General features: G+C 44.5%; 1 protein-coding gene across 1 annotated transcript in view; it reads right to left on the bottom strand.

Moving 5' to 3' along the window:
• Positions 1-89: 89 nt before the first annotated feature.
• The window catches only part of LOC106608615 (adhesion G protein-coupled receptor A3), a 67794-nt gene continuing 41276 nt past the window's right edge, over positions 90-26607 (bottom strand). Inside the window, exons 3-19 of the mRNA XM_014206657.2 lie at positions 20784-20855; positions 16201-16272; positions 15689-15760; positions 15135-15295; positions 13457-13670; positions 12842-13006; positions 11895-12096; positions 11498-11647; positions 8311-8472; positions 7915-8118; positions 5801-6002; positions 5125-5333; positions 4597-4721; positions 4100-4223; positions 3232-3377; positions 2824-2919; positions 90-1924 (exon numbers count right to left, since the gene is read on the bottom strand). Coding sequence (XP_014062132.2) covers positions 457-1924; positions 2824-2919; positions 3232-3377; positions 4100-4223; positions 4597-4721; positions 5125-5333; positions 5801-6002; positions 7915-8118; positions 8311-8472; positions 11498-11647; positions 11895-12096; positions 12842-13006; positions 13457-13670; positions 15135-15295; positions 15689-15760; positions 16201-16272; positions 20784-20855 — 3844 coding nt within the window. The 3' untranslated portion in view covers positions 90-456. The remainder of the gene's footprint in view (positions 1925-2823; positions 2920-3231; positions 3378-4099; positions 4224-4596; positions 4722-5124; positions 5334-5800; positions 6003-7914; positions 8119-8310; positions 8473-11497; positions 11648-11894; positions 12097-12841; positions 13007-13456; positions 13671-15134; positions 15296-15688; positions 15761-16200; positions 16273-20783; positions 20856-26607) is intronic.

Here is a 26607-nt window from a genome sequence, read left to right as displayed (position 1 = left end):
GCTTGGACTCACCTTTGCACTCCTCTCGACATATGTCGGAGTAAAGGTCAGCCGAGAAAAAGGGAATAAGAAACTTTCAATTACGTGAATGGAATTAGAAACGTTTGGTTTATTAGACTGAAACAAACTAGAAAATAAAAAAGAACCAGCCCAGTGGATACGCACTAGGCAACGGCACAGAACATGCAGTTTCACGTCCAAAACTCATTTCATTAGGATTACATGATATAAATATAAACCATTTACAAAATGTCTTCTACAGAGACAGACCAGTGGCATCCAAAACACACACTTTCACAAACTCAAAATAGGGTGACTATTTTGAAGATATATTTTTTTCAATAACAATTTTTTTGAAACATTTGTACCATTAAAAAAAAAACTATGATAGAAACAAAGATTTCACAGTTGAAGGGAGCGCGCACATGACATGCAGTCTTTGGTGCAGAAAACACACTACACAGTAGTCTCGTGTTTCCATAGTCCAGTTTTTATGTTGGCTGAGCACGAGCTCTCTGTGTTGATTACAGGCATGATCTGCCCATTGTTTTTGAGCGTGCCGTTTTGTGTAGCCAGGTTGAGCCCGTACGACTTGGGCTGGCCGTCCACCAGCTCTGTGTTATTGGGCTGCTTTATGCTACTACTGTCTTTACTCGTAACAGACGCAGAAGTCCCAGCCCCCTCCCCTTCTCCACCTGTTCCTACTGTTGATCCTACACTTCCCACTACTCCGATAGCCCCGTTGCCTAGGGCGCTAGTGCTGCCCCCACCCTTGTCGGTGTAGCGCGAGCGTCGGGGCAGGGACGTGCTTGCGTCGCTGCTGTCCTGTTGCGTCTGGCTCTGGTGGCGCTCCCTGTAGGCCATGTAGACTGCCCGTCGGCTGCACCGCGCCTGCTGACTGTCGTGGTGTTCGTGGCGATGCCGTCTGTGGGGGCCGCTCTGCACGCTGCCGTCCACGCTGGTGGGCACGTCATAGGCGTACTCGCGCAGCACCGTGAGTCGGCTGGCCCGGTGGGCCCGCGCCCTGTTCTTGTGATGCCGGCCTGTGGGTCCGTTGGCGGCAGGATTGTTGTTGTTGGGCCGGAACTGCACCTCCACGGGCGCCACGTGCATCTTGATCTCGTTGTCCACCGAGTGCTCCGTCAGGCTGTTGTCCAGCATGGCTGCCCCATTGGCGGGCAGGGCTAGTAGGGGCAAGGATTTGTTCTGCGCTGCCTCTGCATGCAGATTGGTCAGTTTACTTCCCTGGGTGGAGTTTCGCACACTGGGGCCACTCTTATTGGTGCAGGATGACTCTGCGCTGCTGTGGGCACACTTGGCCGCATCGTCATTACCCCTACCAACCGACCCAGCCGCAGACGCCGTGGATGCCCCCGGCAGCGGCAGCAGGGCGTCCTCCTGCGCCGAGTAGGCCCGTCTCTCGGGGCAACAGGCCTGGGCCCAGTGGCGCCTCATGTCCTGGCGGTTGACGCAGTGGTGTGCCATCAAAAAGCCACCCAGAGCCAGCGCCGCAATGCCAAACAGGCAGGAGAACACCAGGTCGGCCGGCCTCTCCTGGGACACGGCCATGGCGCCAAACACCCACAGCGACGCGTAGAGCCCCAGAGCAACCGCCGCGCCCAGGAGCTGCAGCGCAAACGTATGCTCGTTCTCCAGCGCTGACAGGGACACGGCATGGGGAGCCGACACCGTAGAGGACGAGGCGTCGTGGGGCTGGAGGAGTGTGGCCGGGATGTCTCCGGCATCGCTGCCCGCTACCGCCAGCCTCTGTTGCTCCTCGGCGGGTTCCTTAAGTTCGTAGCGGCGCTCGGGGTGGCGGCGCAGCTGGAGGAGGATACTAAGGAAGTACATGCAGTCCACGAAGACGATGAAGCCGACGGGGCCGTAGAAGGCCCCCAGGCTGGGCTCCCACGCCATCCAGCAACTGAGGAGACGACAGAAGGGGAAGGCATAAGTACAAACATACAGTAAATATTTATGTAAATGTGGTACACACGCACAATATCATACACACAAATGTATTGTGCAGATGTGACGATATATCAGCTGCATTCAGTAAAAACATATGTTGGCAATGAAGCCATAAGACAAGTATGACATGACAAATCTTTGCCCGATGAGTCAAGTGTCACCCATTCAAGTGGTCCACAAACCACATTGTTTTTGTGTTTGACTCAACCCTTAGCTCATTAAATCAAGTTTTTTAAAAACACACACGCACGCATTGATTCTCTTTGAAAATGTGAAAAGCGGGAATAGAGTATCTGTTCCGGAATATTCCACGGGGCGGGTTCCATTCGTCTCAGTAGCTGCAAATTAATTAAACTCCAAAGACTTCAGACAAATAAAGGCCCAGATTTCCAAATTGCAACCCAAACAGCTGCCACCATAAAGTGTGAGAATAAAAGAGGGGGAGAAATGGAGAGGGAAAGAAAGAGCGAGAGAGAGACAGAAAGAGAGAAGCGAGAACATGAACAGAGAGAGGGAGAATGAGAAGAAAGAGAGACCGACAGACTAGGAAAACGGCAGCAGACGTGAGGTGCCGAGACACACACTATAAATAGCGCTCCCCAATCGGGCTCTCGGAACATCACAGGGACTCAGAACTTGTCCTACGCCCACAAAATATTTGTTTTTTACATAAAGCCACGCACACACGCATTCTGGCCAGTCGAAAACAAAAAGCGATTTCTCTTGGGTCTAGTTTTATATATACACAAAGCCTTCTGTCAACATAAAACATAACAAATTCCATAAACACACACTATAGTAGAAGAACTAATTGGTTTCCATACAATGTGACGGTAAATTGGCACTACTTACTATGGTGCGTTGGTCTGGCTACCGTAGTTCTTGATGTTGGCGGCTGCGGTTATGCCACAGACGATGATCGGTATCCCTCCGCCTATTAGGTAGAACCTGGTAGGAAAAGGTAGCGGAAAAAGAGCTTAGTAGGACCTGCTTGGGATCAAATTGGTGGTGAGTTGGTTGCAGAGGTGGCATGTGTGCTTCAGGCCTCTGTACTGACACCATGTGGTCACAGCTATATTTCTAGAAGATACATAATACACATTACACATATTAGCAGCTCCTTGTAAAGGGAGAGAAACGCAAAATGTGATTGTACAGCATTTCAACTGATCCTCGTCCACACACTAAACAGTTAGTCTGACTCGCTATAATGACCAAACCTTTTCATAACTGTGCATTGTGGGAACTGTAGTATTTTACCTCAGCATGGGTCGGGGAGGGGGCGGGGGCTCGTCTAGCTCTTCGTAGTGCTTGGCCTTGCGGGTCACTTGCTTGTAGATGTTGCGTGCCGTCACGCCCACCCACAGAGCTGTGGCCAGGGTCGAGTAGTGCAGAACGATGCCCACCTGAATAGAAATCACCACCGGGCTCAGTCACGCTCAAGATTCCACTTTAAACAAACAACTTCATTATGAGAATGTTCAATGTGCCAAACTGTATGAGTGTACCAAGTATCATGATTTTATGAAAAAGTTCAAGATTTGTTCACATATTGCCTGGACTATATAAAGGCTTTATAGAGCATTCACAAATTCTACATAAGCACTACATAGATGCTTCACTAATAATTTATGAGCAAAATACTACGCATTGTGAAAACTCACTTCATAAAATGTTATTGTACTAATTTTCAGTTTGTAAAGTTCCTTGACAAAGTAGAGCCTAGCTGTAGGATATCCTTTATTCTAGGTGGCAAACCGTTATTTTCCAAGATGTTCTCTACCAGCTGGGCTTTGTGTTAAGGACAATGAATAAATTAAAGAACCCAGTGCAAATCAGCAGGGGGTGCTACACTGCCTTCAGCTGAAGTAGTCCCGTTTCTCCACCCTTCTCATGGATTTAACGGTGGAAACAGAGAGTGTACACCTTGGGGAAAACAGTGGAGAATCAGGAATCACACTATGTTGCCAAAGGCATATTTGCCTCCTCCACAACATCTTGAGATCCCCATATAATTGTGAGATGCTTTTGGCAAGGGAAGGCGGGTTGGCAGTCTGGCTGGCAGGTTGGTAGGCAGATAGGCTGGCACACCAGGGGGTTATGGTGGGGGGTAGGGGGGAATACTCACAGCTTGGCACACGCTGGCGTAACGCGTCTGGTTGATGCCACCCACGAAGACGCCGCAGGTGAGGAAGATGTGGAAGCAGAGGTTGACCAGCATGTGCCAGAACTTACGGCTGATCCGGACAGACCTGGACACACAACCACACAGAATTGGCATGGTGAGATTGAGCAAAAAAATATCAGGGAATAAAATATCATGTCTATTCATTCGTATGTTTGATTCATTCAAAATCTGTTACGAGTTCGGAGTGGTAGAGATGTGCTTGTGGAGTGGTGAACATATTAGTGGAGACTGGACAGTATTGGTTCCCAAACTTCCTTGGATTGTCACCCACCAAATAAGAAACATTCTGGCCTCGAATCTTGTGCTGCGACCCGAAAGCGAGTCACAGTCCATCATTTGGTAATATTAGATACCGTACTACTAGTAAGATGGGTACTTGGTATCTTAGGCACTAGGAATACACTGTATTAGATTCTACTAGCAGGTAGAGCTGTTACCTGTGGTGGTAGACGTAGCTGATGATGATGGCCAGAAGACAGAGCAGGAGGACGATAGCTGTGGCGTAGAGGACTGGGTGGAGAGGCTCAATGCTGGGAGAGAAATATTCCACCCCAGTAAGATCCTGTGGGATACACACATCAAAATGTTAGAATGTCATCACTTTAGACAATGTGTCATACAATAACAAATTAACCCTGAAGAAAAGGTATGAGCCAACTTCGTCAACTCAGGAGATTGTCAATTGGTTGGGCCAAAACTAAACAGGTAGTTTTTATAGAACGTGTGAACCGAAAAGAGATGTTGAGCTCGTCTTGAAAAGGCTAATGTCTCAACAACAAAAAGTTGCGGTTGTCACGATATCAGTATCCTAAATACTCAGAAGCATCATGGCAAGAAAACAAAAGAAGAACCGTACTGCATTTACTGAGGAAAACAGCCTTAATGTTGGAAACAGCCTTATGTTGTCTCCCGAAGTCACATTTGTTCATTGAGTTTAAAAGGCCATGAAACCCCTGGCCACCCACCATGAGCACAGCGTAGTTGCTGAGCGAGTCACAGGAGAGCGTGGTGAAGTTGTCATGGTGCCGCAGGACACGGCAGCCCTCGCTCTGCCAGCCACCCTGCCCGCCCAGCAGGCTGAAGTTCCAGCAGGCGGGCACGGCGTCCGAGCCACGGGCAAACCTCCGCAGCGTGGCGTTCACCGGGACACGCAGTCCGCGCAGCTGGAAACCCTCTGACCAATCAGAGGCAGAGAGAGAGAGCGAGAGAGAGATGAGTAGAGCGTGAGGGAAAAAAGACAGAGAGGTGTTAGTCTTCAAAACATATCCTGGTTCCTTTATTTATTGGTCATTTTTTTTAGCTACCTTTTCTAAAATCCAATGTAAGACAAAAGGGCGACAGGTATCCTAGTGGTTAGAGCGTTGAGCCAGTAACCGAAAGTTTGCTAGATCAAATTCCCGAGCTGACAAGGTAAAAATTGGTCCTTCTGCCCCTGAACAAGGCAGTTAACCCACTGTTCCTAGACCGTCACTGTAAAGAAGAATTAGTTCTTAACTGACTTGCCCAGTATTACAGATGGATCCCTAAATCAAAAGTCTTTGCCCAAACCACAAAATTCCCTCTTAAAACAAGTCACAACAATATCTTGAACAAAACCCATCTATTACTTTAGTGGTACAGTGGAGTGCATGTCGGACTCACCAATCTTGGCCAGGAGAACGGGGGTGGCCACGTTCCTCTTCTTCCCCCCGTCAGCCAGCAGGGTGGAGTTGCCCGTGGAGGGGAAGAGCTTGCCGTTGCGGAAGGCCAACAGGTGAAGCTTGTAGACGTTGTCGTCGGCCTGGCCCAGGTACTGAGAGAACAAAGATGGGGGGAGCTGCAGGGACGCCTCCACTATGGTGTTCTAGGTAGAGAAAAAGAGAGGATTTATTCTTTCATTTTATTTATCCTTTATTTAGTCCCATAGAGATAAAAAAAAGTATGATTGAGTGTACAGCATAATGTGGGATTCTGGTTAACGTTTTAGTCTACAGTTCATTGTTTAATTGGCATTTACTTAGAAAAGACATGGTTATATGGAAAGCTGTTCTTTGGTTTGTGCTACACTGAGGGAAAAAAGTATTTGATCCCCTGCTGATTTTGTACATTTGCCCACTGACAAAGAAATGATCTGTCTATCATTTTAATGGTAGGTTTATTTGAACAGTGAGAGACAGAATAACATCAAACTAATCCAGAAAAACGCATGTCAAAAATGTTATAAAATGATTTGCATTTTAATGAGGGAAATAAGTATTTGACCCCTCTGCAAAACCCTTGTTGGCAATCACAGAGATCAGACGTTTCTTGTAGTTGGCCACCAGGTTTGCACACATCTCAGGAGGGATTTTGTCCCACTCCTCTTTGCCGATCTTCTCCAAGTCATTAAGGTTTCGAGGTTGACGTTTGGCAACTCGAACCTTCATCTCCCTCCACAAATGTTCTATGGGATTAAGGTCTGGAGACTGGCTAGGCCACTCCAGGACCATAATGTGCTTCTTCTTGAGCCACTCCTTTGTTGCCTTGACCGTGTGTTTTGGGTCATTGTCATGCTGGAATACCCATCCACAACCCATTTTCAATGCCCTGGCTGAGGGAAGGAGGTTCTCACCCAAGATTTGACGGTACATGGCCCCGTCCATCGTCCCTTTGATGCGGTGAAGTTGTCCTGTCCCCTTAGCAGAAAAACTGACCACAACACTTTCACCCGGTTGTCCTCTGAATCATTCAGATGTTCATTGGCAAACTTCAGATGGGCATGTATATGTGCTTTCTTGAGAAGGGGGACCTTGTGGGCGCTGCAGGATTTCTGTCCTTCACGGCGTAGTGTGTTACCAATTGTTTTCTTGGTGGCTATGGTCCCAGCTGCCTTGAGATCATTGACAAAGATCCTCCCGTGTAGTTCTGGGCTGATTCCCCACCGTTCTCATGATCATTGCAACTCCACGAGGTGAGATCTTGCAGGGAGCCCCAGGCCGAGGGAGATTGACAGTTCTTTTGTGTTTCTTCCATTTGCGAATAATCGCACCAACTGTTGTCACCTTCTCACCAAGCTGTTTGGCGATGGTCTTGTAGCCCATTCCAGCCTTGTGTAGGTCTACAATCTTGTCCCTGACATCCTTGGAGAGCTCTTTGGTCTTGGCCATGGTGGAGAGTTTGGAATCTGATTGATTGACTGCTTCTGTGGACAGGTGTCTTTTATACAGGTAACAAGCTGAGATTAGGAGCACTCCCTTTAAGAGTGTGCTCCTAATCTCAGCTCGTTACCTGTATAAAAGACACCTGGGAGCCAGAAATCTTTCTGATTGAGAGGGGGTCAGATACTTATTTCCCTCATTAAAATGCAAATCAATTTATAACATTTTTGACATGCGTTTTTCTGGATTGTTTTGTTGTTATTCTGTCTCTCACTGTTCAAATAAACCTACCATTAAAATTATAGACTAATAATTTCTTTGTCAGTGGGCAAACGTACAAAATCAGCAGGGGATCAAATACTTTTTTCCCTCACTGTATGGGTGAACCTCAAGACAACACACCTCATTTTGATAAAACATTTCAAGGGGCAATGATGGCGATATCTTAAATGACTTATGCATCATTTTCAGTCTATATATTGTTAAGGCTAAGGGGACCTGTTCCGATGACTGCTGCTGCTTGCTCTTTGCAGTCTAGGCTACTTTATAAGCACTTTGTGACAAGTGCTGATGTAAAAACGTTTTTGTTTCTACACATTGGATTGATTGCCTCGCCTACGGTCATTCCTGGGTACTGACCTTAAGAGAGAGGCCGGACATGGTGCTGGTGACGTTACACTTGAAGCTGAGCTGGCGGTCAGGGTTGCCGTCCAGGTCGATGCGTGGGCCCAGGTCTCGGAGAGCAATGCGTTCAGGCATCAGCTTCTGGAACAGTGTGCAGGTCATGCCATTGAAGCTGCTCGCCTTGATGGCGTGGGCCTCCAGGGCGATGTTATGGGAATTCTGGGAACAAATGATAGGAATACGAGAAAAGGAAAAATACGCATGAGGTCAAATAAACAACAATCAAATGTACTTTTAAATTCCAATAGTATAAACACACATGCAAAACGCCATCTCCCAACGACAATGCATTTACACCCCGATGCCGTTTAGGATTTGGTAATGGGATCTCATGATCTGGCGCGATCTTACGGTGGAGTAGGCCTGGGTTCCGCTGGCTAGCTGGTGTACAGAGATCCTCTGGAGACACTCCACGATGCGGGAGCAGGCCCTGGCCTCGCGCTGAGCCAGCCGCAACACCCGCTCATCAGCGTGCATCAGATTACTGGAGATGTCCACCATCACATCCCCCAACTGAGACAGACGGAACAGGGTTAACACACACACACACCAAGAAACCACAGAACTATACACGGTTACCTGCAAATACACGCAGGGCCAGACAGAGGCACACACATACACGGGCCTTGTCAATCGAAACAATAGAGTGCCTTGTTTTTTTTTATCCAACAATCAATGTAGTCTTTATTGTCATCGCACAGGAAACATCTGAATTTGAGCCTTCGGGTTCCTCTCAGCTCTTACGGAGGGCACAGGGCTCTAGACCAGGGCTGCGTTCCAAACACATAACAGACACACCCTATCCCTTCAGCCCTCAAATTAAGTGGACACTTCTGATGACGTTTCATGATGTCTAACGAGTATACACTTGCAGGGCGAGGGAGGAAGGAATGATTTGTAAATGGACCGCCCTTGCCTGGAAATTCGTCACTCGTTAATCCCGTCATGATTGTGTTTTCAGCCACCGGTAGCTTGTGGGTGCGTTATATGCGCTACAGTCAACTATGATTGCATGTTGACTTATCTTAACTATATGATTATTAATATACGCCTACTGTACGATCGCTAGCAAATGAATTATCTAACCAACGTTAGCCTGCCTAGCTGGAACTTCCAAAGAAGGAAAATGTTTTATTTCTACAATTTCCAAACAATGCCATCATTACTTTTACGAGACGTGTTTGTGCCATCATGTGCATTAGTAGCACAATTTCTAACTTCTTTAGATTTGTTTTTACTTACACTTGTATGTTGACATCTCCATATTGACGTTTTAAGTTTTGGCGATACTTTTCTTCGCGGATGTACAATCATCGCGAATTGAATTATGGGGCGTTTCAAGCCCCGATGTGAACATAATTGTACACTCGTTAACTCCATTAAAAAACAGGGCTAAGGTGCTTACATTGCAAACTTCCCTTGCTTGGCTAATCATTTGGACCGACAACAAATATGGCTGCTGGGATTCCCCCAAGAGCTTAACCTGTTAGGGCTAGGGGGCAGTATTTGCACGGCTGGATAAAAAAAATGTACCCGATTTAATCTGGTTACTAATCCTACCCAGTAACTAGAATATGCATATACTTATTATATATGGATAGAAAACACTCTAAAGTTTCTAAAACTGTTTGAATGGTGTCTGTGAGTATAACAGAACTCATTTGGCAGGCAAAACCCTGAGACATTTTCTGACAGGAAGTGGATACCTGATGTGTTGTATTACCTTTAAACCTATCCCATTGAAAAACACAGGGGCTGAGGAATATTTTGGCACTTCCTATTGCTTCCACTAGATGTCACCAGCCTTTACAAAGTGTTTTGAGTCTTCTGGAGGGAGATCTGACCGAACAAGAGCCATGGAACGATGATGGCCCATTACACACCTGGCGTGCGAGTTCATGTTGGGTACCCTCGTTACAATACGTTATAAAAGAGTATGCATTCGTCCACCTTGAATATTATTCATGTTCTGGTTAAAAAAGGCCCTAATGATTTATGCTATACAACGTTTGACATGTTTGAACGAACGTAAATATATTTTTTCCCCTCGTTCATGACGAGAAGTCCGGCTGGCTTAGATCATGTGCTAACAAGACGGAGATTTTTGGACATAAATGATGAGCTTTTTTGAACAAAACTACATTTGTTATGGACCTGTGATACCTGGAAGTGACATCTGATGAAGAGAATCAAAGGTAATGGATTATTTACATAGTATTTTCGATTTTAGATCTCCCCAACATGACGTCTAGTCTGTATCGCAACGCGTATTTTTCTGGGCGCAGTGCTCAGATTATTGCAAAGTGTGATTTCCCAGTAAGGTTATTTTTAAATCTGGCAAGTTGATTGCGTTCAAGAGATGTAAATCTATAATTCTTTAAATGACAATATAATATTTTACCAATGTTTTCTAATTTTAATTATTTAATTTGTGGTGTTGACTTGACTGCCGGTTATTGGAGGGAAACGATTTCCTCAACATCAATGCCATAGTAAAACGCTGTTTTTGGATATAAATATGAACTTGATAGAACTAAAAATGCATGCATTGTCTAACATAATGTCCTAGGAGTGTCATCTGATGGAGATTGTAAAAGGTTAGTGCATCATTTTAGCTGGTTTTATGGTTTTGGTGACCCTGTCTTTGAATTGACAAAACATTACACACAACTCTTGTAAATGTACTGTCCTAACATACTCTAAATTTATGCTTTCGCCGTAAAACCTTTTTGAAATCGTAAAACGTGGTTAGATTAAGGAGATGTTTATCTTTCAAAGGGTGTAAACTAGTTGTATGTTTGAAAAATTTGAATTTTGACATTTATTTGGATTCAAATTTGCCGCTCTTGAAATGCACCTGCTCTTGATGGAGTGCACCACGGGGGGGACGCTAGCGTCCCACCTAGCCCATAGAGGTTAAGGCAAGGGTAAGTGGACGATGGTGTGTCTTTTACGAGTTTGAAACGCAGCCCAGGTGCAACATTCAAAGCCTTCCCCAATGAGTGCAAACTGCCAGGTGTGAAACCCAACAGACAAAGAAACCTGACCCGGCCTTGCTTTGCAATTCCCCACAGCTCGACAGGAAAACTCCCCCGTTCCAGATCCTAGCTTATTCGCTTTCATTACGATTCCTCTGTAGATTTAAACAGGACAGGGTTGCTCTGTATCAACTATGAAGAGCGGAATAACATAAAGGGCCCAAGTATCAGCAGTAAGCTGGAGATGCATACACTGTTTGGCGTGTTCGCACCTCTCTCACTTGCACACACAGTAAAGACACACTTAAAAAATACAACTACCTAGCTCTATTTATAACGTTTATTTTGGTTCTGATCCCATTTCCTCTCATTACACTTATGCCTGAGGCCGTGCATGTTACTGTCCTCTCTGAGTGTGTGTGTGTGTGTGTGTGTGTGTGTGTGTGTGTGTGTGTGTGTGTGTGTGTGTGTGTGTGTGTGTGTCTGCTTCTTTATATGAACATCTTATTCATCCATAAAGGAGGTACAAGGTGGGACTGGGGGACTGAAGCGGGACTCACCTCCTTGTACTTCTCGGCAAACTTGCCAAACTTCTCGATCATCTCGGCCACGAAGATGACGTCCATCTTGTCTGAGAAGTTTGCAGCCTCGAATGTGTAGACGAGCAGCTGGCGGGCCGTGATCACCGCGTTGGTCATGTTCAGAGGCATCTGGAACACAGAGAAACAGAGAGGTTTAGAAGGACTGTACACAAGGGTGAACGCTTCAAAAAACAACACTTGAGTGTAGGAAGAGAAAAAGAATGACAACACTGGCAAAAGAAAGAAAGAAAGAAAGAGAAAATGAACAAATCAAGAGGGAAGACTAGGCGGGAGATATACAACAAGTTGAAGAAAGAAAAGACAAGACAGACAAAGAGAGCAAATCAAACATGGTCAGACAGAGTGTCATGGTCACCTGGTTGATGATGTAGAGGAAGCGAGTTACGTCTTTCTGGTACTGGCAGCGGAAGTAGTCGTCCTCGGCCCACAGGCCCCCACGGTCACAACGCCGCCACGCACGCCGCTCCTCACCCACCGAGCCAGAGTAGATTCCCGTGCCCGACGCCAGCTTGTTGCAGGGCAGGTAGGCTGTGATGCCTGCTAGGGTACGAGGCCATCTGAGAGGTTGGGGGGGATCGAGAGAGAAAAAAAAAGAGAAAAAGAGGGGAGCGATAGATACAGTAGATAGAAAGAGAGGGACAGAGAGAGAGAGAGACATAGTATATAGATAGAAAGAGGGACAGAGAGAGAGTGAGTGTCGTCTCAGAAGGGTGGGTTTGCCACAATGCGGTGGCATGATTCACATGATGTGTTCCAGGAACATGTGATTACTTATCCGCAACAGCGGTTTACTGAGCTCAACATCATCATTGAAAACTGTGGAGAGCTTAAGTTCCTGCCCAGTACTACTTATTCACTCAATGGATGAAATGCTTTTGCCAGTCACTCAACTGGTTCGTATTCATTAGTGCACACCGTGGCAAAACATACCAAAACAGTGTACAAACGAAACTATTGGAAGTTCAGGTTAGTAAGGTTGGTGCCTAATAAATATGACCCAGATTTGACTACTAACAACAAGTCTAGTATTCAGCCACTAGGTGGTGCCACAGAGCTGAGTTTGTTCCAAAAATAACTGTCTGGTACAAACTTGTTTACCTCAACAAGCCTATTAAAATGAAACAAATACCGGATTTAAATAAGACAATAGATATATATTAATACAATAGATTAATATATTCGATTCATAAGATAGATTAATACAACTACAAACATTTACCTGAAAAATTTCACAGACAGAATACCGACTAATAATAACCTAGTCTAGCGTAAAATGTGATGGTGAAAGTAGCACCCCCTCACCTGAAGTCTCCCTTGTTGTTGGACACCCTGTCGGGTGGGCAGTACTTGGCGGAGCTCTCCAGAACCACAATGTGGACGGTACGGGTGGTGTTCCCTCGGCTGGTCCTGACGCGACACTCCCAGTACCCAGTTGAAGCAGGCTGGATGTTGGAGATGGTCAACGCACTGAGTAAGGAACAGAGGGGAACAAGTAAATCAAACATTACTGCCGAAGACGGAAAGAGAGAGTAGACCGTTTTAACCATGAATGACGAGAGGCACCATTTGCATCAGATGTTTAAATGCACAATCTGTCATTTTCATTTCCAGTCCAAAAGTGGTACCCCAGCTGTCTCTTGTGGCCTACTGCTTAGCTGATTTAAAGAGGGTTAGGTCACTTGTGCTTTGTGGAAACAATCAATCAAATCCTATTTACATAGCCCTTTTAACAATACCATTTGTCAGCAAGTGCTTGACAGTTACCTTGCCTTAACCTCCAAGCAGCAGCAGTGGTGAGGAAAAACTCCCTGGAGGAAGAAACCTTGGGGGGGAACCACTGTATTCATCTAAGGGTGCCGTTCTCATTACCACTGTCTATCTATACACCCACCCGCCCACCAGTACCGTCCCCCTTACCTGGCGATGAGGGAGCAGTTCTGTACCATGCTCTTCTCGATGAAGATGCCCTGGGCTGCATCGGGCTCCACTATGCGGCCGTCCTGGTACCACAGCACCTGCATGTCCTCCGCCACGAACGAGGCCTGGCACTGGAAGGGCAGGCTGTCGCCCTGGAACACGATCTGACGCTGGGACGGAGTCAGCTGGAAGGAAGGCAGTTCCAGGGGTGCATCTGGAGGGTAGGGGAGTATGGGGGTTACATTGTTGTGCATTTGTGTAGACCTTTTTCAATGTGTGTGTGTGTGTGTGTGTGTGTGTGTGTCTCTCTCTCTCTAGACTGCATGTCTGGGTAGGATTGGGTTAATTCAAGTTATTTGTTCACAACTTAATTCTTCTCCTCAGGGGTGAAGCCACGGGCGAAGTGAAGCCCATCTGTAAATAGTACACCCAACTACCTCATCCCCATATTGTTTTTAGTTTTTTGCTCTTTTGCACCCCAGTATCTCTACTTGCACATCATCTGCACATCAATCACTCCAGTGTTAATGTTAAATTGTAATTATTTATTGCCTTACCTCCCTAATCTTATTACATTTGCACACACTGTACATAGACTTTTTCTATTGTGTTATTGACTGTACGTTTGTTTATCCCATGTGTAACACTGTGTTGTTGTTTGCGTCGCACTGCTTTGCTTTATAATCTTGGCCAGATCGCAGTTGTAAATGAGAACTTGTTCTCAACTGGCCTACCTGGTTAAATAAATGTGAAATAAAATAAAAAGGGGATCCCTTCAATAGTCAAACGTTGGTACCTATTTGTCACTCAGTCATGTGTCTCCACTTGTGAAAGCTGTGTCACGTATTTCCTAACCCGTGCAGTGAAGAGTGCCAAACTGATAAGACAGGGCAAGCACAAACAAAACACTGCAGTGCTCCGTACTGCTGGCCCTTCCCTTATCGCCTGTGCCATTGGACGACTCCCAACTCCCATTCCCCAAAAACACCAGCAACTAAAGGACTATGCCCTCTATGCATCACATCCGGCCGTGAGTCCCATAGGGTGGCGCACAATTGGCCCAGCAATTGGCCCAGCACAATTGGTAGGCCGTCATTGTAAATAAGAACTTGTTCTTAACTGACTTGCCTAGTTAAATAAAGGTTAAATAAAAAATAAAAAATTCTAATAGCTCTATACTCACTCTACCTATTTGTATATAATGTATGTGAACTCCGTTGTCTGTATTCTGTCTCTACAATCTGAGCATGTGTAAAGGCAGCTACTTGGCGAATAAAGGTGATTATGAACTCAAAATAGAGTGCAGAGCCAAATGCTAGAAGTTGTACGTCCATCTATTCTGTTTATCTGTCTTGGACGACAGCGTGCTAACGACTGATGGCATGTAAAAGTGTGTTCATGTGAGGTCGAAGTGAGGAGATCAGACGTGTGGGCGTGGTTATGCGTGACTGTGCTAGAGTTTGAAGATGTGTGTGTACACATCAAAAGGTAGTCTCTTACTAGGAGCTCTGGTTTGAACAAGGTGATGTAAGGTGTAGGGAGTAACAGGAATGTGTGTGTGTGTGTGTGTGTGTTCTCACAAAACTTTGTATGTACGTGGAGCTTAAGGGCTTTAAGGTGATGAGTAGTTGTAGGACCAGGTGTGTGTGTGTGTGTGTGTGTGTGTGTGTATCCTTACCACAGGTGAACAGCTCAGGCTTGGTGGAGGTGATGAGCTGGCCCTGCAGGGAGCGGGGGTATGAGCAGCTGGTGTCCTTCACCCCCACGTTGTTGTCTTTGATCCAGTGCAGCAGCCAAAGCAGGTTGCAGTCGCACAGCAGGTACGACGTCTGGAACTCCCTGAGGTAACGTGGGGACAGACAGAGTTAAAAAAGGAGCATTACTTTCAGTTTCATTTCCAGTCAAAAGTGATTGTCCCGTTCGATCCCCCGTTCGATAACCTACTTTCTATGCTGTATTCTTCTTATCTCCTTTTTATTGTTTCTAAACTGAGGGTTAGGCCCTTGGTGGATGGAACCATTTGAATCTTTGTTTTGCTTCTTGGCTGAATGTGTTTGCAGTACCTTGAGTTGCGAACCAGGAAATAAAAGTTACAGATTGCACTTATTGGTGCATTTCTACAACAGGGTATTGTACTACACTCTTTAAAGTAGCCCGGATAGAAAACCCACTACACTGCCACAGGGTGTCATGGACTAGCGTTGCAGTGCCTTAACTCTAAAGCATACTTACAAAGTCTTCAATGACGCCAAGCTGTCAAACGTCCCTTGGGCCAGCGATGAAAACATGTTTCCTGAAAGGTTTCTTAAAGGACAAGATGAAGGCTATCAATCATCTATAACAAATCAAATCAAGTATGCCAATCTGTCACATCACACAATCAGGACCCAAACACAACCTGTCATTGGCAACTCCACTGAGATGTCCAGGAATATCTTAATCCTCACCTTTGCATCGTAGGGAAAAGGACATGGAATAATGTGTTGCAGCTGTGGCACTGAGACCCGTGGGGGAACCATGGGTATTATGCTAATATCACAGCACCTGGCTGCCACCATTTTCTGAGCAGGGCAATTACTATTAGGGCGTTGGAGCCAGATATGTCACTTTCACATGAATGTCCTTATCAATTACTTATTTTTAGAATGGATAGGGGGAAAATGCAAACAGTTTTCAAAGAAAAATAATACTATGGATCTGGTGTATTTAAACAAAGTAATAAAGGAAAAATAACTACTACTTACAGTCGAACTAGACTTGTGAGGCCTTTGAATATGTCCATGTTGAGGCAGCCAATGCGATTGTTGGACAGGTCTCTGGAGAAAGCAAAAGAAATGGAGATTCTGGTTATATTCCGTCCTGATTTACTCAAGTCAAACAGCAGCAATAGTCTAAGAAACATAACATGCCATCGCAAATTGTACAAACAGCATGAAATTCATGACTAGAGTCAATTGACATCATGTGGTGACTCAGCAAATTCTAATAAATCCACATTGTAGCTCAACAAATCAAAAAGTGGAGAAAACTGTCAACTCAATTACCAGATTGGTGATGTCATTCGCAGAGACAGGTTGGGGCAGAGGCAGGGATTGAAAAATCCAGGTCTGTCAGTTTTACAACTTTTCAAGGTGATTTGAGACGATGTCTGTGTTCGCCCCGAGGCGGCTTTCACATCAAAGCTGTTAGTAACACACTATACTAGTTGAAATTAATGTATTATGATTGATGTCATACACATCAAAGTGTGTCTTTTTCACCAGGACCTGACACAGAGTGTCTGCCAAACATCAGGCAGTATTATCGATCTTTGAAGAAACCATGTTTGGGCAAGGATTTTATTTAGTCAACCTTGTGAAAATATGATTTTGATCAACTCAAAGATAGTTCAAACTAGAAGAAATGATGTAGGAAAGCAGTTCGAAACAACCATGTATAAAATCAAGGTTGTGGGTGTATATGCAAGCAGTTACAGCTGGATAAAACGCATCTGCTAAACGACCCTAACGTAAACAAATGACTCAAGTGTAACATTGGAACGGCCAGAAGAGGCCTCACAATACCCTACAAACTAGACCCTGCTAGCTGCAAGCTACAACCCTAGCCCAAGGCCTAATGCCAGGGCAGCATCAGACACTTAAATGCTTAGAAAATAAGTGTGGAGAGCATTACGTAAACATCCTGGTGTTGGTCTAATTATTGTTGTGGTTCCTAGGGAGGGTGGCAGCTGGGGAATTTACTGAGTGGGGTGGTTAGTTCCGCCTGGCCTGGGAAAAACCTTTCAGGGGCTGCCAAGAAGTCATGCTGGCATCCCGTGTCTGAGGAGGATCACCTACAGGGGTGGAACTCCCTTAGCTAAAGGGATAAACTCCCACCCTGCCAATGCTGCCATGACACAGCACTAGACATGGTCCAGTGCTTTGCAGTTGGGAGTGCAGTGTGACGTCAAAGCAGCCCACATAAGGTGAAAATGTCCATCTCTCACAAATTACACTGTCGACATGGTCACCTATAATCATAGCCACCATCATCCCCCAAAAAAATGTTGTTTTTTTAAGCTTGTGGTCTGTCCATGAAAGTAGCAGCAGCGCTCAACATTACAGCAGACCCAGAGCAAGCGGTCTGTTGTGATATGAGCAGATACAAAAATAGACTGGTGTGTAAGTAACAAGACAGGGTCAGTGACTGTTCAGCTGTTGGTGGAATGTAGCGGTTGCCGCCGGGTGGTAAGGCCCTGGAGAGTCCAGTAGGGGGTTGTAGCTTGAACTTGCCCCTAGACACTGATCTTGGGTCCATTTTCCATTTCCCCCACTAACGTTTAACGTCAGGATTGGGGGAAGGGAGGCTGATCCTAGATCTGCAGATAGGGGAAACTTCACCCCAGAGATACATGAATGGGTTGCATCCAGCAAAAATGTGCTTTGTCACGTCACAGGCATCTTACGGCTCTATTGACAAAGTATACATTTAGCTGAATGCAGCTGATATATGGACACGTCACACCTGAGTCTAGACCTACTTTCTGCACATCAGGACCTTGACTAGCTGTATCAGGTGGTAAAACAGGGTTGGAGCTAGCCTCCCCTTGGGCTCTCTCACCCCAGGGTATTACAGTATCTACTCCACCACCCCTAGCCAGTCATCCCCAAACAGCTGGGACCAGGCACCATGTGACTGATCCCAGATCAGATGTTTGTCCCATGACGTGTCCAAAGCAACCCTCAAAACGTTTGCTTTTTATTTACTACAGTGGGAGCGGATCAGTTGCAGCTCGTATCCGTCAGTGTCCAGCTGGGTTGAAATAGGATAACATTTCCTAACAATGTACACTGGAATGGACATTGGCCTTCGTTTCGATTCATTACAAACGATGACAATGAAAAGGGGTGAAGTAATACATTGTAGCATGCATTGAACTTGTCTGTTTCTTCAAGAGAAACTTCAAGAAAAATGTCAAGTCTGACATCGCTCTCCTCTCTCCGACAAGACGAATAAAAGAGGCAAGCAGCCTCGGTTTGGCCAAGTCGCTAGAGTCTTAAAAACGAGCGAAAATCTAATTAGGCTCTTTGAAGTGAGGTACAGGGACAGATGGGAGAAATTAAAGATTGGCTGAGGCTAAGAGAGAGAGAACACTGAGTCTTTGTCGGGCGCCTTTGCTACTGACTGCATTGGAAGAGAGAGGGAGCGTGTATTTTCATGTCCTCCCTGTCAATTAACTCCATCACCCTTTTCCAGAAGCAGAAGAGGGCGGGCTGGAGGGTAGGTGCACTGCGTGCCAGCAGTCACCACAGGGCTTCTGTTTACAGCACCAGGCCCAAGTTCAAGTCTCCTTTTACCTCACCTACTCCTTTCGCACTTTTGCTAGTTGAGGAATATGTTGTAAGCGATATGTTGGAGACGCAGCCAGAGACGGGAGCAAATGAATGATTTAACCACCTCCTGACAACCTGTCTGTGCAGTATATTTCCACTGCCAAACATGTTTAATTATGTGCAAAGACTGCTGTGTCTTCTGACCATAAACACATTATATTGATGCATTGATAATCAGTGGATATCCAGTGTTTCTGATCAATTCATTTCGACCCAACGTTGACATTGTGTTATATAGGAGCATGCAAGATGAAATAGCTGTTGGCTGAATGATTTATAGGTTAGCTGAGAGAAATACAGTTAGCTATAAGTTTAGGGAATATAATTCTACAGTTGGTTGTAAAATGGTTGAGACTTGACAAGGGGAAATGAAGCTCTGCCCAAGCCAAGGCGATGACAACCTTCCTGTCTCACTCACAGCTCCGCACTAGCATCCAAACTATAGTTTATGTTGGCAAGGACCGGCAGGTATAAGATGATTGCAATACACCATGGCGCACACACACACAGACAGAGACACACAAACACTCAGAAGAGTGCACAGGCACAAACACACTCATACGCGCTCTCTCTAGCACAGACACACAGACCCACGCACATGCCCATCCATTCCCCTTTCCATGAATGTGTGAATGTAGATAGGGCCTCATGCAGTCTCAAGTGGTCCCTGGCAAGGGCCCAAGTGGGCTGGAGAACTGAATAGAACATTGCTTGAAGCATTAAAACACACAGAGAATCGCACTGCTGATAAGTACCTATCGGCAGTCTATCACAGTTGGAGGCCGTTCCTTCTCTTGCTAGAACAAAAGCGGTACCTGCCGACCCGGTAGCAACAAACGTACCGATTTTACTTGGAAAATCACAATGCTCGTCAGTGGCCAACAACTTTACTTTGAGCCAATCAGAGAGCACGAACCCCCACGTGGGAGAGCAAAATAAAAGGGGGATTTTCTCCGCACATCCACGGGTGACAGTCACACTTCATATGCAATGTAGGCTATGGGATGGTAGCTAGCTAAGTGCACAGACGCAATGCACAAAACACTAAATACTTCATCCAAGCTAGATAACCACTGTATCTAGAATTGACATTATAATTAAATCACAATGGATTAGCTAGTTTCCATGATCAGCTGCCTGTGTTAGCTGCCGAGTTAGTGCAGTGTCCTTAGCTAGCCAGCTATGCTGTGCTAGCTAACGTATATGCTAACATTAGCTTGTTAGCTAAACATTTGGCTCTTGGCTGCCACTGGCAGTCTGGGATAATGGAGCGTGAATTAAATTGTTTCTTTGTCATCTTGCTAGGTAGTGATCTAGCTGTGGCCATCTGGCTAATATAATAAGGACTTTTTACAAAATAACAATTAAAATCGAAGACAGCTTGGAATCTAGACCATTAGCAATACCCACGGATATGCATTGCCAAACAAAGCTACTGCCACCTTCTGGTTTGGAGTATTTTAACAAAGGGCGAGTGGCTGACGACTTTGCTGTATGAACACACAAGTGATCGACTGCCGACACTCTGTTCAAGGGCGCTAAGTACTGTTGCCAGGCAAACGTTTGACAATCCTACCAGTGTGTCTGAGCGTTTACAGCAGTCGCTTATATAGACTGGATAGGCTAGACACAGAGAGTTAGCAATTGCCTCTATACCAGAAACAACAGATAGGGCCAAGAGTATTGTCAAAACCTGGCAAAGACCGTTCGGTCGAAATGTTGCATTGTGGGAGCATATACAACAGTGTGTTGTTTTTTTCTTTCTTTTATACAACAGTTTTGGACATGGTGCGTTATGGATGCTGTATAATTCATCTGATGTTGAGCAATAGAGGATCGGCTTAGACGCATGTTTAAAACCGTTCAGCCCATGACTCGTCCATCTGCCAAGAAAATGACAAATTTGATTAAAATGAAAATGATTGATTGCTGATGGTGATATTGATAATACTCACAGTCTTTTGAGTGCGAGCAATCCAAGAAAAGCCCCCGGTTCGATAAGGCTGATGATGTTGTTCCGCATGTCCCTGTGAAAGACAAACGAAGGGTAAGCCACAAGAAAATAAAAAGGCAAACTAAACATCAAGTGCACAACAAAGAACGTCTGGTTCGTGTCACGGCATACTGCAATCAAGACATATGAATATTTGCAGCCAAGTTGATCCAAAAATACCATTCCCCAATGAGTAATACATATTTTTTTACGCATCTAATAACACATAAAGATATTTTCTCAAAGCCTCAAATAAATAGAAAATTACAGTCGAAGAAACACACTTCAAGATCAGAGGGGTTCCCGAAATCCACATAAATACAGTGGATTGTGAGAAAGACAAGGTCCGGCGCAGAGCAAAAGAACTTAGGACTTTTCACTGGAAAGGGACAAAGGTGGAGTTTTTCCCTGACTTCTCCAAGGAGGTTCAGGACAAGAGAAAAGCGTTCACGGAGGTGAGACATATGTGCATGAAACGGGGACTGAAATACTCCTTGCAACACCCTGCCGTGTTCTGGGTTACTGTGAGAGGATCACTACGTCGTTTCACAGATCCAAAAGAGGCACAGAAGTGTGTCGCGGACATCAATGAGGCCGAACGATCTGAGTAGCGTGGTAGGCTATGGAAGATCCCCATGATGGCGGTGGTTCAACAGGGATTAACTACCAGTTTTCTCTAAGCTGATAGAACTTCCTATGTTTTGAGTAATAGTCTCACTGAGTGTTTATGCTGTGAATGCTGCCTACAATTTATCTTTCTGGTTTACAGTTGATATCATTATAATACTAGATTGAGCAGGAATCTAGGCCAAGCATATCATTTGTTTTATGGTCATAGTAGGGATAAACATTTCCTTTTTTTTCTTCACTCGCATGTTCATGCCATGATGGGCACAACCCAAAGTGTTAGTTGGCTTATTTATCATTATTATGACCTATATCGGTCACCCTTTGGTGTTGGTCCTCTGCTTACATTCCTGCCTCATGGAATTAGACAGTTCATGAGAAAGATAATCTCTTTTTGGGAGTATAATGAGCAGCCTGTCTTTATGTCCAATGTTTTTGGTTGATCCATGTCATTTCTATGACATGTCATCGCTGTCATATCAAAATGTATATGGTCATGCCTGTATTTGGCGTTGGTAAAACGTCCTTATTCTGGTTGGAGCGTCAGTGCTGGGAAGTCCTCGGGACACTTCAGACACGGATGAAGGCCTGGTTTAGGGGAGGGCGATTTTTACATTTGTTTTGTATCACGTGGGTTTGGGATATGTTGATGACATACAGTGCCTTGCGAAAGTATTCGGCCCCCTTGAACTTTTCGACCTTTTGCCACATTTCAGGCTTCAAACATAAAGATATAAAACTGTAATTTTTTGTGAAGAATCAACAACAAGTGGGACACAATTATGAAGTGGAACGAAATTTATTGGATATTTCAAACTTTTTTAACAAATAAAAAACTGAAAAATTGGCCGTGCAAAATTATTCAGCCCCTTTACTTTCAGTGCAGCAAACTCTCTCCAGAAGTTCAGTGAGGATCTATGAATGATCCAATGTTGCCCTAAATGACTAATGATGATAAATAGAATCCACCTGTGTGTAATCAAGTCTCCGTATAAATGCACCTGCTCTGTGATAGTCTCAGAGGTCTGTTTAAAGCGCAGAGAGCATCATGAAGAACAAGGAACACACCAGGCAGGTCCGAGATACTGTTGTGGAGAAGTTTAAAGCCGGATTTGGATACAAAAAGATTTCCCAAGCTTTAAACATCCCAAGGAGCACTGTGCAAGCGATAATATTGAAATGGAAGGAGTATCTGACCACTGCAAATCTACGAAGACCCGGCCGTCCCTCTAAACTTTCAGCTCATACAAGGAGAAGACTGATCAGAGATGCAGCCAAGAGGCCCATGATCACTCTGGATGAACTGCAGAGATCTACAGCTGAGGTGGGAGACTCTGTCCATAGGACAACAATCAGTCGTATACTGCACAAATCTGGCCTTTATGGAAGAGTGGCAAGAAGAAAGCCATTTCTTAAAGATATCCATAAAAAGTGTTGTTTAAAGTTTGCCACTAGCCACCTGGGAGACACACCAAACATGTGGAAGAAGGTGCTCTGGTCAGATGAAACCAAAATCGAACTTTTTGGCAACAATGCCAAACGTTATGTTTGGCGTAAAAGCAACACAGCTCATCACCCTGAACACACCATCCCCACTGTCAAACATGGTGGTGGAAGCATCATGGTTTGGGCCTGCTTTTCTTCAGCAGGGGCAGGGAAGATGGTTAAAATTGATGGGAAGATGGATGGAGCCAAATACAGGACCATTCTGGAAGAAAACCTGATGGAGTCTGCAAAAGACCTGGACTGGGACGGAGATTTGTCTTCCAACAAGACAATGATCCAAAACATAAAGCAAAATCTACAATGGAATGGTTCACAAATAAACATATCCAGGTGTTAGAATGGCCAAGTCAAAGTCCAGACCTGAATCCAATCGAGAATCTGTGGAAAGAACTCAAAACTGCTGTTCACAAACGCTCTCCATCCAACCTCACTGAGCTCGAGCTGTTTTGCAAGGAGGAATGGCCAAAAATGTCAGTCTCTCGATGTGCAAAACTGATAGAGACATACCCCAAGCGACTTACAGCTGTAATCGTGGCGCTACAAAGTATTAACTTAAGGGGGCTGAATAATTTTGCACGCCCAATTTTTCAGTTTTTTATTTGTTAAAAAAGTTTGAAATATCCAATAAATTTCGTTCCACTTCATGATTGTGTCCCACTTGTTGTTGATTCTTTACAAAAAATTACAGTTTTATGTCTTTATGTTTGAAGCCTGAAATGTGGCAAAAGGTTGAAAAGTTCAAGGGGGCCGAATACTTTCGCAAGGCACTGTATTTGTTCTATCGGAAGTTTAATGTTCTATGTGGGGTGCACTACCAGTCGTTCACTTTCTTCGATTCAAAAGCAAAGTCTATCCGAATGGCATTGATTTAAAATACTTTAATAGTCGTCGTGTTTTGGTAATAGTATATTTACAACCTTTCAGACATGTCCAATGTGATTAAAATGACGTTGTGGAATGTGAACGGATTAGGTTCATATTCTAAAAAGACGAAAGGTATTGAATTTTCTTAAACAAAAACACACAGACGTGATTATGCTCCATGAGACCCTCCTTCTGGAAAAGGATGCTCCGAGGGTGGGAGACAGATGGGTGGGCGGTGCTTACCATAATACAGTGATTCCCAAACTTTTTATAGTCCCGTACCCCTTCAAACATTCAACCTCCAGCTGCGTACCCCCTCCCCTCTAGCACCAGGATCAGCACGCTCTCAAATGTAGTTTTTTTGCCATCATTGTAACCTTGGCCACACACACACACTATACGATACATTTATTAAACATAAGAATTTGTTTTTGTCACAACCCGGGCTCGTGGGAAGTGACAAAGAGCTCATATAGGACCAGGGCACAAATAATAATATAATAATACTAATCAATAATTTTGCTCTTTATTTAACCATCTTACATATAAAACCTTATTTGTGCATCGAAAATTGTGAATAACTGACCACAAGTTAATGAGAAGGGTGTGCTTGAAAGGATGCACATAACTCTGCAATGTTGGGTTGTATTGGAGAGAGTCTCAGTCTTAAATCATTTACCACACACAGTCTGTGCCTGTATTTAGTTTTCATGCTAGTGAGGGCCGAGAATCCACTCTCACATAGGTATGTGGTTGCAAAGGGCATCAGTGTCTTAACAGCGCGATTTGCCAAGGCAGGATGCTCTGAGCGCAGCCCAATCCAGGAATCTGGCAGTGGCTTCTGATTAAATTCAAATTTTCACAGAACCACTTGTTGCAATTTCGATGAGGCTCTCTTGTTCAGATATGGGTAAGTGGACTGAAGGCAGGGCATGAAAGGGATAACGAATCCAGTTGTTTGTGTCGACCGTTTCGGTAAAGTACCTGTGTAATTGCACACTCAACTCACTCAGGTGCTTCGCTATATCACATTTGACATTGTCCGTAAGAGTTCATTTGCACACAAAAAATCATACAATGATGGAAAGACCTGTGTGTTGTCCTTGTTAATGCAGACAGAGAAGAGCTCTAACTTCTTAATCATAGCCTCAATTTTGTCCCGCACATTGAATATAGTCCCTATAATCCTAGATTCAGATCATTCAGGTGAGAAAAAACATCACCCAGATTGGCCAGTCGTGTGAGAAACTTGTCATCATGCAAGCGGTCAGACAAGTGAAAATGATGGTCAGTAAAGAGAACTTTAAGCTCGTCTCTCAATTCAAAAAAACGGGTCAATACTTTGCCCCTTGATAACCAGCGCACTTCCGTTTGTTGTAAAAGTGTTACATGGTCGCTGCCCATATCATTGCATAATGCAGAAAATACACGAGAGGTCAGGGGCCTTGCTTTAACAAAGTTAACCATTTTCACTGTAGTGTCCAAAACGTCTTTCAAGCTGTCAGGCATTCCCTTGGCAGCAAGAGCCTCTTGTGGATGCTGCAGTGTATCCAAGTGGCGTCGGAAGCAACTGCTTGCACGCGTGTTACCACTCCACTATGTCTCCCTGTCATGGATTTTGCGCCATCAGTACAGATACCAACATGAGCAGCAGCTACATTTGGCAACATACGGACCGTTAGTGCAAATTCTGCGACAGAGTAAAGGTTAATGTGATTGGATGTTAATTATTTGACTAGGCTACCTTTACTTGACATTGTGTTGTTATTTCGCTGAACACTAGATGGTTTCATTTTATTTTTGCCAGTGAAACGAGGCTACTCAGGAAAGAGAAAAAAACTAACCCAAATGTATAACCCCGTTGGAAAATATAAAATGTGCATTTAAAAAAAAGTTATTCACATTTTTATTTGGCGTACCCTCCGACGGCATTGCGCGTACCCCAGTTTGGGAATACCTGCCAGAATACATTCAACCCCCCCAAAAAAGAGGTGTATGTTCTATTTTCCAAAAGTATACATGTTCAAGTGGAAAAATAGTTTAAGGACACTGAGGGACGAATCTTGACTTTACTTGTATAGATTTCAGGCCAAAATATAATATGAATATTTATGTTCTGAATGAGGAGGACCCAGACTTCCGTCAACTTAACAAAATAATATTGGATTTTGGTTATTTTCCTCTGGTACTAGGGGGGAGGGACTATAATCAGGTCCATGATGCATTTTTATATAAATCCAAAACTGGTCTAACCAGGACCTCCAAAACTCAAGAAGCAATTAAAACTCTATGTAAGGATGCTGGTGACTGATATATGGAGACTGATCAATCCAAACCCTCGTGATTACACATTCTTTTTGAATAGGCACACTGTTTATTCACATGTTGACTACTTTATCTCGCACTCCCTCATAGATAAAGTGTGTGCTTGCAGTGTGGTCACGATAGCTATGGCAGATCATGCACCCATTGATCTGACTGTTGGAATAGGAAAAGAAAGATAACATTTGTAAATGTTGGCGAATGAACAACAGCCTCTTACAGAACAAGGCGATTTGTGAAATCCTGAACACACAGATTACGACATTCTTTGAAACAAACAGTGCGAAACAGGTACATGTCTGGGAAGCTTTTAAAGCATACATACGAGGAGTAATGATACAACGATCAGCTACTATAAAGAAATTAAATAAACAGAACATTGATAAACTTGAAACAGAGCTCAAAACGCTGGAGAGGGAATATTGGTCCAATCCTAACAACATTTCTCTGGTAAACCTGACAAAAAC

The sequence above is a fragment of the Salmo salar genome, chromosome ssa07, assembly GCF_905237065.1.
Source record: "Salmo salar chromosome ssa07, Ssal_v3.1, whole genome shotgun sequence".
In the NCBI taxonomy this organism is placed as follows: Eukaryota; Metazoa; Chordata; class Actinopteri; order Salmoniformes; family Salmonidae; genus Salmo; species Salmo salar.
This window is presented reverse-complemented; position numbering and strand designations above follow the sequence as displayed.